The sequence below is a fragment of the Loxodonta africana genome, chromosome 1 (assembly GCF_030014295.1).
Source record: "Loxodonta africana isolate mLoxAfr1 chromosome 1, mLoxAfr1.hap2, whole genome shotgun sequence".
In the NCBI taxonomy this organism is placed as follows: domain Eukaryota; kingdom Metazoa; phylum Chordata; class Mammalia; order Proboscidea; family Elephantidae; genus Loxodonta; species Loxodonta africana.
This window is the reverse complement of record NC_087342.1, coordinates 92,135,915-92,146,649: the sequence shown is the minus strand read 5'-3', so window position 1 is coordinate 92,146,649 and position 10,735 is coordinate 92,135,915. Positions and strand designations below refer to the sequence as shown.

The 10,735-nt window shown below is 48.0% G+C and overlaps 2 protein-coding genes across 8 annotated transcripts; one reads left to right on the top strand and one right to left on the bottom strand.

Moving 5' to 3' along the window:
- Positions 1 to 63: 63 nt before the first annotated feature.
- On the bottom strand, positions 64 to 10,146 carry STK19 (serine/threonine kinase 19). 2 transcript variants are annotated; one of them, XM_064283969.1, is made up of 8 exons: positions 10,032 to 10,146; positions 7,775 to 7,900; positions 2,589 to 2,616; positions 2,300 to 2,395; positions 1,890 to 2,029; positions 963 to 1,060; positions 703 to 850; positions 64 to 496 (listed from the first exon to the last, which is right to left on the bottom strand). In XM_064283969.1, the coding sequence occupies exons 1-8, from the start codon at positions 10,073 to 10,075 to the stop codon at positions 451 to 453; spliced, it is 726 nt and encodes a 241-aa protein (XP_064140039.1). In that variant the 5' UTR covers positions 10,076 to 10,146; the 3' UTR covers positions 64 to 450. The 2 variants fall into 2 exon arrangements, with proteins under 2 accessions (XP_064140039.1, XP_010599834.1); XM_010601532.3 differs by lacking the exons at positions 2,589 to 2,616; positions 10,032 to 10,146 and adding an exon at positions 7,493 to 7,629 and having other exon boundaries at positions 7,775 to 7,884.
- DXO (decapping exoribonuclease) lies at positions 7,783 to 10,700 on the top strand. 6 transcript variants are annotated; one of them, XM_010601531.3, is made up of 8 exons: positions 7,783 to 7,897; positions 8,309 to 8,371; positions 8,620 to 8,981; positions 9,367 to 9,602; positions 9,689 to 9,908; positions 10,044 to 10,179; positions 10,316 to 10,410; positions 10,494 to 10,700. In XM_010601531.3, exons 3-8 carry the CDS (start codon positions 8,626 to 8,628, stop codon positions 10,642 to 10,644), a joined length of 1,194 nt encoding a protein of 397 aa, XP_010599833.1. In that variant the 5' UTR covers positions 7,783 to 7,897; positions 8,309 to 8,371; positions 8,620 to 8,625; the 3' UTR covers positions 10,645 to 10,700. The 6 variants fall into 6 exon arrangements, 5 of the variants coding, with proteins under 5 accessions (XP_010599833.1, XP_023397139.1, XP_023397140.1 ...); XM_023541371.2 differs by having other exon boundaries at positions 8,309 to 8,981; XM_023541372.2 differs by having other exon boundaries at positions 7,889 to 8,424.
- Positions 10,701 to 10,735: the final 35 nt, after the last annotated feature.

The following is a 10,735-nucleotide window of genomic DNA, read 5'->3' as shown; positions in this document are numbered from 1 at the left end:
CCCCAAACAAGGCCCCCAAACATACATATTACACTAAACAAAGGACATCCGGAAAACCTCATAGGCAGAAGTACTTTATTTGGCAGTTTCAACACCTACGTGAAGGAGAGAATCCTGCCCTCCTTCACCAGTCCCCCCAGAAATCCCACCTTCCTATCTCAAGGAAGAGCAACAGTAACACTTTTTTGCATGAAAGGCAGCAGCCCCAGCCTTGGCACAGTTTCTGGTTTCACTTCCATGGAAGGGCAGAACGACAATGTCCAAACCTCACCACTGGGTCAGAGACCATATAAACAGCAGCAGTCACATCTGACCCTTCGCATAGACATGACCCTAACAACCATCCGGCTCCCGAGCCTTCCCGACATGACCCTGCCTCAGACACCATGGGCTGCACTTCTGGGCCCCTCTTGCCCACTCTGAGAAGGTGGGCAATGATGAGCAGAATCCTCAGGTCTCTGCCAGGCGGAGGAGGGTTCCAGAAGTGGTAGAGATACTGCGCAAGAGAAAGACAAGGCTAGTTGGGTATCTAGGCCCAAGGTTAGGGGAGAACTCAGAACCTGGCAGGGAATGATCCTGGGCTTCAGGGAAGAATGAGAGAGGAACTGGGCATGTCCAGTGACTTAAACATGAGTAGAGAGGACATCCAACTTTGGGTCACTGCTCTGTGTCACCTGGCCAGGGCTGGGAGACAAGACTCACCAGTCCACCAACTGGGCCCCAATGAGGTCATGCACATGGTAGGAGAGGCCGAGCCGCACAGTTGCAGGTACCCGCCGGCCCAGGAGCTCTGACAGGAGTAGCTCCTGGTACTTGGCCTTCCGGACCATGCCGAGGACAGCCTGGCGCCCTGCAGGAGGTGGCACAGGAGAAGGGAAACGTGAATAGAGCCTCGAGGCTTCAGGAGCCGCCAAAAATGTGTTTTTGAGGGGTTGAGGGCTTGAGTTGCATCCTAGGGCTACCTTTAACAAAATACTTGATGAATTTCCCAGCTCCAGGCACAGCTAGCCACCAGCTCCCGGCATCACGGACAGTGAGGACTCCAGCATTCACTAGCTGCCTGAGGGGAGTGAGAAGCCAAGAGAGATAAGGCTTTGGCTTTGAAAACCATCTCTCCTCCCCACTTCACCCCTGCTTGTTAATACTGGACACTAAGTTCCAGAAACAAGGACAGACATGCAAGAGGGCATGGATAACAAAACACCAACCCGAGGCAGCTTTCTGTGCCCTTGCTTGTTCCACTCCCTCTGTCTGGACTTCTCCCTCCACCCTTTCTTCTCCTGTCACTACTACTCGTTCATTAAACAGTTCCTCCTCTTGGAAGGCCTCCCTGACGAATGCCCTGACACACATTCGCTCCCACTCCCAGGAGAGGCTTTCTTCTTCAGGGTCTTTCTTCTGTGCTCCTGCCACCACCATGCACACCTCACTGTGGCTCCTACCACATCTCAATGAAAGTACACAATTGCAGATCAGTTTTCCACACATCAGTACTTCACTGTTTATAAAATGCTTTCACCTATATCATGGGTTACAAAGTAGGAAGCATAAGCCAGATACAGCCTCCCAAAATTATATTTATCTTTTGCCTGGCTTCCATCTTCTATCCTCTGCCCCAGTATGACTCACAGCAGGCACTTATGGTTCCTGCCAGGCCCCTGGATGCACTGGATTGGTACCCAGATCTCCTGAATTCTAGTGAGGGCTTTTTCCAAGGCCCCAGGTAAAACAGGCCTCCTCTCTTGGGTAGTAGAGTACAAACTTAGGTCACTTTCTTAAAAAGAAGCATCACTGGCAGGTTCACTAGGAGGAAAAGGACAAGGCTGGATAAGACCAGGAGGAGGCAAGAAGGGCCAGATGCTTGAGTCTGTTGGTCCCCCAAGTCTCACGTGATCTCTGGGTCCCTGAAGCCAAAGGTCTGTGTCATCTGGTCCTGCTGGAAGCTAAGGTCCCCACAGGCTGGAAGGACCGAAGCCAGAAACTTCTGCACGGCTCCAGCATATGGTCGGCCATCGCAAGCCTTAAGGACCTGGAACCAGAGACGAGAGACATGGTCTGGTCCCATCTCAGCCTCTACCAACCTCCATCCCCAAGACAACGTTGCTCTTCCTACATTTTCCTCTCTTACTCATGTTCTTCCATGTTTCACACCTTCCTCCTCCTCCTCTCTCCCCTTCTCATACTATTACTTACCAGAGCCCTGCGCCCCCTCTGTGCGGTGGAAGAATTGTCTCTTCATATTTGTTTCCTAATTTCCTTGTCACCCTGCCCCCGGATATATGCACACAGTCACACGCACTTTGGTTCTGTAGTCCTCAGTGAAGATAATCCCATGGGCATCCAAGTCGAAGCCCAGCTGAATCACTCTGATCTCCCCCTCTTCTTGAAGCTCCTTCTATTTCCAGAGAGATGGGGGTAAAAAGAAAGAAGGGTGTCAGAGTAAGATACTTTGCTAAACTTTTGGGTACTTTTAGGCATGCAGATTTTGTTTGCCTGTATTTGGGAGTTTTCCTCTTAGGAAAAGAAAAACTGTATGGGGAAAATAACCATAGTGACCTCTAAGGGGCCTTTTCTAACTAGTTACCCACCTTCTCATGCACCTTCCTCATCAGATACCTGTCAAAGAATCAACACATATTTTCTAAGACCAATCATATACCAGGCACTAAGATAAAACAGTGATTAAGACATGGGTCCTGCCCTCAGGGGACTAACAGTCTAGATGTTGGTTATGGGAAGATGGGAAGGAGAATGGAATAAAATGTTTAAAACATTGCTAGTGACTTTCACAGATAAAACTATTGGGGTCTACTCGTCTGGAGTAAAACAGAAAGAAGGAAACCAAAAACTCAAAGAAAAAAACTAGTCTAAAGAACTAATAGCCTACACGAACCATGACCTCATCTATCCTGAGACCCAGAAGAACTCGATGCTGCCTAGCTACCACCACTGATCGACCCTTCTGACCAGGGACACAATAGGTAGTCCCAGATAGAACGGGAGAAATATGTAGAACAAAAAAATTCTTAAAGAAGGCCACACTTACTGGACCAGTAGAGACTAGAGGAACCCCTGAGACTATCGCTCTGAGATACCCTTTAAACTTGGTAACGAAACCATACTTCGATGTGACTTTCCAGCTAAATAACAGACTAACTTATAAAATAAATACCACCTGTGAGTACTGCGCTCCTTTAAAAATCATCTATATGAGACCAAATGGTCAACATTTACCCTAAAGCAAAGATGAGAAGATAAGAGGAGGGCAAGGAAGCTAAATTAATGGAAACAGGAATGGAAATAATGAGAATATTCACAAACTGTGAAAAATGTAACCAATGTCACTGGACGATACACAGAAACTGTTAAATGGGAACTTAATTTGCTGTGTAAACTTTCACCAGAAACATAATAAAATGTTCTAATAAAAAATGTTTAAAACAAATAAAAATAAACCAGGACTTCTGTTTCCAGGAACATGGCAAAAATCAACCTACCCACTGAAAATGAATAAAATGTCAGCTAAAATATTATTTTTTTTTAATTTAAGCATTAAAGAGCCCACAGGATACAAAACAAAGAGTTATCAGACTAATATATACCTAAGTGAAAATAAGAACTCATAGAGGTACCTAGAGCATAGAGGGCATTTGTTGATCTAGGCCAATCTTTCTAGCACAGTCAAAAATAACTGGACACACAAGGAAACAAAACTCACAAGCAAGCACCAGAAGAAACAGACGACAGGAACAGACCCAAAAAGATATCTAATATCAGAATTATCAAAAACAGACTACTTAAAAAAAAAAAAAAAAAAACTACACTTACAATGCTCAAATAAACAAAAACTAAGATAGAAAATTTCAACAGGAACAATAAGTTTTATAAAATATCCAAGTAGGTCTAGAATCCGAAATTCTAGGACTGAAAAATAAAGTAAATGAAATTAAAAACTCAGCGGGTTTAATGGTTAGGCACAGCAGAATAAAAAGCTATTAATCTGTAAGATACATTTAAAAAATTAATCAGAATACAACAATGAAAACAGTCAAAAAGATTGAAAACACAAAAAAGAGGCTAAGACAGTTAAAAATACAAACCTACTGCCATCGAGTTGATTTCAACTCATGGTGACCCTAAGGTACTTACAGGGTACAAAAATAAGATCCAATATGTATTTAATGGAAAGAAGAGAAGGAGGGATTGAGGGAGGAAGGGAAGAAAAGAGAGAATAAGGTAAGGAAAATATCTGAAGAGACAGTAACAACTCTATATCACGGTGGGAATAATAATCCAACGGAAACCCTGGTGGCATAGTGGTTAAGTGCTACGGCTGCTAACCAAAGGGTCAGCAGTTCGAGTTTGCCAGGCGCTCCCTGGAAGCTCTATGGGGCAGTTCTACTCTGTGCTATAGGGTCACTATGAGTCGGAATCGACTTGACGGAACTGAATTATAATAATCCAACTCTCATAAATTAGTAGAACAAACAGATAAAATCATCAGTGAGCATATAGGAGATTTTAATAATGACTTCAGTTACCAAGAAATTAATAGCTGAATAATACACATTCTTTTTACATGGACTATTAAAATTGAGAAGCCACTGGTGAGGCTAACCAAAAATATGGAAAAAAAAAAAAAAACTAGAAAAAGCACAAATAACCAATATAACGAATGATAAAAGGGTCATCACTACAGATCCTGCAAATAATAAAAAGAGAATCTCACAAACTTTATGCCAATAAATATGAACGTTTAGAAGAAATTGACAAATTCCTAGAAAAATATGACTTCCTTCAGTAGAACGCACAAATTCGGGTATCTTCATAAAAATGAAATCTATGACGATGAATTAACTATAACTATAGACTTTTTTTTATAGACTACAATTGGAGAGAGAAAAAAAGATTTTTTTTTCTCTCTCCAATTGGAAGGACCTCGAAAATATATTTCGCCTAATGAAACAAGATATAAACATATAAAGTATGATTTCATTTACAACAAGTTAAAAAAGGGTAAAACTAAGCTTTGTCATTTACAGATGTACATACAGGTGGTATTAAAAAAAACTAAAAGAACAACAATCATATCAGTTGGGACAAAGGTTACCTCACAGGAACACAAGGTATTTTAATCAGAGAAGGATAAACGTAGGTTGGTGGCCTGTTCTGGAACAGCCCTTGTGGTACAGTGGTTAAGTGCTTGGCTGCTAACCGAAAGGTCAGTGGTTTGAACCCACCAGCTGCTCTGCAGGAGAAAGATGTAGCAGTCTGCTTCTATAAACATTTGCAGGCTTCAACTTGATGGCAATGGGTTTGGTCTTGCTTTGGGCCATGCTCTGTCACTGTGATCTGGGTGCTGATGAATGCGTATTTGTTTTATAAACACTCTTTACCACTGTGTGTACGTGTATGTGGTACATGTTTGCTCTCTTTTGTGCAATTTTTAAAGCTTGTTTAAAATGTACGATAACACCAGATTAAAAACAAAAAACACTCTATAAGAAGTGGTTCCATCACTTCCTCATGTAAGAGTGGCGCTAGTCTCCATCTTCCTTTTCTTTCCTCTTCTTGACAGGTCAACATTAAACTTCTACTGCTAAATCCAATGGATATATTTCAGTTTTTATTTTACTTGACCTCTTCACAGACCACTGTCTTCAGTGACAAGTTCTAACACTGCCAACTATTACCATTTTCTTGAAAATCTCTTTACTTTCGCAATAGGCCCCTCCCTAGATTCCTCCAAACTCTAGCAATTCCTTCTCAGCCTCCTCTATAGACTCCTCTTTCTCTGCTTTCCCGTTTCATCAGTGGGTCTCAAATTTTAAGATACATTAAAGATAATTTGGGGCAACAATTTAAAGATGTATATTACCTGATTCCACCCCAAGAGATTTTAATTCACTAGTCTTGAGTAAGTCCCAGAAACCTGTATTTATAAACAAGCAGCCAAGGTAATTCTGAAACAAGTAGAACTCAGACCATACTTTGAGAAATACTGATTTAAATGATGGTGTCTCCCAGAATTCTGGATTTGGCCCTATTATCTTTCACTCTAAACCTGGTGTCCTAAACATTGGGCCTCAGAGGATCTGTGACACACCCCCTGAAAAACTGTCCGTGTGCTTTGTGTGTATGTGGCATATGTGCATTTTTCTGGAAAGAGCCATGGCTTTCACCACCTTCCAGAGTTTGTAAAAAGGCTAGAAGTCACTCCTCCACTCACTCTTCCTACCAGATATCAGCCACTTTCCGGTGACTTCCTATTATGTATCACTGGCTCAGAGTTCTCTCCAAACTTTCATATTCAACTGTCTATTACACTGTCTTACTTATCTAGTGCTGCTATAACAGAAACACCACAAGTGGGTGGCTTTAACAAACAGAAGCTTATTCTCCCACAGTCTAGGAGGCTAGAAGTTCAAATTCAGGGCACCAGCTCTAGGGGAGGGTTTTCTCTCTCCATTGGCTCTGGGGGAAGGTCCTTGTCATCAATCTTCCCCTGCTCTAGGAGCTTCTCAGAGCAGGAACCCCTGATCCAAAGGATGTGTTCTGCTCCCGGTTCTTCTTTCTTGATAGTAGGAGGTTCCTCCCCTCTCGGCTCAATCTCCCTTTTATATCTCAAAAGAGATTGACTCAAGATACAACCTAATCCTATAGATTGTGTCCTGCCTGATTAATATAACAGACACCTCACTCCCAAACAGGATCAAATTCACAGACATAGAGGCCAGGATTTACAACACAATGGATAATCACGTCAGATCACAAAATGGAAAACCACCACACAAAATGAAGTACTGGAAATCATGGCCTACCCAAGATGACATATACATTTGCCTTGGGATGCTCCACAAGTACCTCCAACTCACCTTGTACAAAACTGAACCATCACCTGCCTCCAACAACTCAATCTGCTCCTACTCTACGTGGAAACTTCAGAGTTATCCTGGACTCCTCCTCTTCTTCTGTCTTCACATCCCTCACCCACCTTCTCCCTCTACTCAGCACATACACCGCCCTAATTTAGGCCTTCCCCAGTTTTCAGCAGCAACATCTTCCCAACTGATCTCCTTGCCTCATCCCACTACTTCCAACCCACTCAGTTCCCTCTCCTAACATTCTGTACCGGCTCATGGCCTTCAGTATAAAAGTGAAACAACATTTACGTGCAAGGCCCCTCAGGATGTGACGGAGCCTACGTTCCCAGCGCTGAATTCTTGAACTGTGCCCAATGACTCAGCCTCCCCAAAAGCCTCACTTTTCCACCTTCATAACTGTCAACGCCCTCTACTGCCTGGGGGTCTTTTTAACAGAGTCTGTGGCATTCTCAGTGGCACAACAGTGCCTGGCATAGTGTTTGGCACAAAAAGATCTAAAGTTTGCTGAATGGTTGGCAGACCAACTGAGTGTCTGAGTGACGGGAGAGCCTCTGGAGTGGCAGTGAGGCCGGGGAGGGTCCTCTGTCGGTCGCTCCGACGCCCCTCACCAGCTGCCTGTCGGCCACCGTGCGGTCGGGCACTAGGCTGTACACCTGACTCCTTAGCGCGATGGGCGGGAGCGCATCCTCGAACAGGCCTCGTGGGAACAGCCGCACCAGCTCCGCGACGGCCGCGCGCGCCGACCCTGGGGAGAGACCGGTCACAGACGCGCACCGGGTGGAGCAGAAGGCTACACCCCAGGCTACGCTGGTCTCCCAGTATCCATGGTTACTGGAGGCGAGGCCCCACCCGCTGGGGTCTTTAGCCCCGCCCCGGGGTGCCATGATTACCGGACTCGCCCCTCAGAGGATCCGCTTCTCCATCCCCGCGCTCCCGGCGCCTCTTCAGCCCGAAGGTCTCCGACACCAGGCGATGCCTTTTCCGGCTCATATCCCGGGACTTCTGGCTTTAGGGTACTGGAGAGGGGGCAGGGAATGAGGGAGGAGGGCGTTAAAGTGGGGTCTTCCGGCGCAGAGAAATGACATCGAGCTCGCTGGGCGTCTCTCCTTGAAGACCGGGCGGCCGAGTGTAAGAACGACTACGTGATGACGAAAAAGGCGTCCCCTTGTTATCTCTCGGGCCCTTGCTGGGAGAGGCGGTACCAAGGCGGATACCACAGCCACACGCCTGCCGCTGATTGGCTCCCTCCAAGAGCACTCACTGGGGACGCATGGGCGGGGCAGGGAGGCGCCGGAGGGCCGCGCTGGAATCAGCTTTCTGGTGTAAAGCTCAGCCCTCGATGAGTTTGTCTTCCATTGTCGCTGAATGATTGCGTCATCGGAAGGCGGAAACTTAACGATTGCAACCCTTTTCGATTTCTTAAGTGCCTGCCATAACATGACATCATAGTCCTGTGGAGGTGGAAGTCGAGGTTGAGGGGCTTCGAGGTAACCAGATCCTGGATCTGAGCCCAAACTTCCTAACACCATTGTGTTCGGAGGCGAGTGTCCTGGGAGCGGGAGTAGAGGCCGTGGGGAGAGAGGTAGGGTGCCTGCCTGGCCGCGGTTCTGTTGGAGGTGTTGGCACCTGGATATTTCAAACCCAGAGTCTGGCTATCGGGAGTCCCACGTAGTCCTGACTCGGAGCCACACGTCTCAGTAGCTTCTTTTACATGGGCATTGTTTTCACCTCTCAGAACTACATGGACCCCAGAGGGACCAAGAGAGGAGCTGGGAACCTAGAAGTAGCTGAGCCTCGGAACAAACTCCCCCGCCCAGCACCCTCACTGCCCACAGACCCTGCCCTCTACTCTGGGCCCTTTCCTTTCTACCGGCGTCCTTCTGAACTGGGCTGCTTCTCCCTGGATGCCCAACGCCAGTACCACGGAGATGCCCGAGCCCTGCGCTACTACAGCCCACCCCCTACCAATGGTCCAGGCCCCAACTTTGACCTTAGAGACGGGTACCCTGATCGATATCAGCCCCGGGACGAGGAGATTCGAGAGGGGCTGGACCACCTGCTACGCTGGCTTCTGGAGCACCAAGGCCAGCTGGAGGGGTGAGCAAAATCTATCACACAGGGAGAACCCAAGACCTGCACCTTCCCTTAAAATTGTTGTCGACTGGCTCGAGTGGCTTGAGTCCATTCTGACACATAGCAACCCCATGTGAACTGTCACATAGGGCTTTCTTGGCTGTAATCTTTTCAGAAGCAGATTGCCAGGTCTTTATCCCAGGGAGTGTGGGGTGGGTTCAAACCACCAACCATTCGGTTAGCAGCTGAGTGCTTAACTGTTGTGCCACCAGAGCTCCTTCTCCTTAAAACCAGGAGAGCAAAATCTGGAGTGAGAATCAGTCCTTAGAAGGAACCTAGGCTATTCTTTAGGGGAGCCATCCCAAGCTAATGCTTGTCAGTCCCCCAGCCTCTAACTCCTCCCTCTCAGGGGTCCAGGCTGGCTAGCAGGAGCCATAGTGACGTGGCGGGGACACCTGACAAAACTACTGACTACACCATATGAGCGGCAGGAGGGCTGGCAGTTTGCAGCCTCCCGGTTCCAGGGAACACTGTACCTGAGTGAGGTGGAGACGCCAGCTGCCCGGGCTCAGAGGCTTGCTCGGCCGCCCCTCCTCCGGGAGCTTATGTACATGGGGTACAAGTTTGAGCAGTACATGTGTGCAGGTGAGTTGCCCCTGCTCTGTAGCCCCATCCGCCTTCCCCAAAGATTGAGAGTCCCCTCCCCTCCTGCTGCTTCTCTCCTTGTGCAGACAAGCCTGGAGGCTCCCCAGACCCCTCTGGGGAGGTCAACACCAACGTGGCCTTCTGCTCTGTGCTACGCAGCCGCCTGGGGAACCACCCTCTGCTCTTCTCAGGAGAAGTAGACTGCACAGACCCCCAGGCACCATCTACACAGCCCCCTGCCTGCTATGTGGAGCTCAAGACCTCCAAGGAGATGCACAGCCCCAGCCAGTGGAGGAGCTTCTACAGGTTCAGGGTTGGGGCAGGCAGGGCAAGGGTCTAGAATCGTCACTGGGAAAGGGCCTTGGGGAGGAGGGGGGAGTTTCAGGGTGAGGGCAGAATGCAGAGAGGAGGTTCCTACCAACCCCTTACCTTTTCTGACAGACACAAGCTCCTGAAATGGTGGGCTCAGTCATTTCTGCCTGGGGTCCCAAAGGTAGTCGCCGGCTTCCGTAACCCAGAGGGTTTCGTCTGTTCCCTCAAGACCTTTCCCACTATGGAGATGTTTGAAAATGTCAGGGTAAGGCAATGGTGTTGCAGCACGCACCTGTATCTCCCAGCTCCAAGACCAACGGACTAATGTCCAGGGCTGCTTTCTCCTTCTCCTACCCCCACCCTCACTGCCAGTCTTCTGGCTCCTCCCCTGCCCTCTCCAGAATGACCGTGACGGCTGGAACCCCTCTGTGTGCATGAACTTCTGTGCCGCCTTCCTTAGCTTTGCCCAGAACACAGTTGTCCAGGATGACCCCAGGTGAGGCACTTAGCTCTGCCCCTCCCTGCTCAGTCCTGGCGGCTGGGCCTCCAGCCCTCACCCATGCCTCTGCCTGCCCCCAGGCTTATCCACCTCTTCTCCTGGGAGCCCAGCGGCCCAGTCACCGTGTCTGTACATCGAGATGCACCCTATGCCTTCCTGCCCATGTGGTATGTGGAAGCCATGAGCCAGGACCTTCCATCACCCCCCAAGACTCCCTCCCCGCGGGACTGATACTTCAGAGGGGCTGGTCTCATCCGCGTGCACAGATAATAAAGGCATATTTCTAAGTGGTTCTCCCCACTACGTCTTCTGAGCTGAGCCA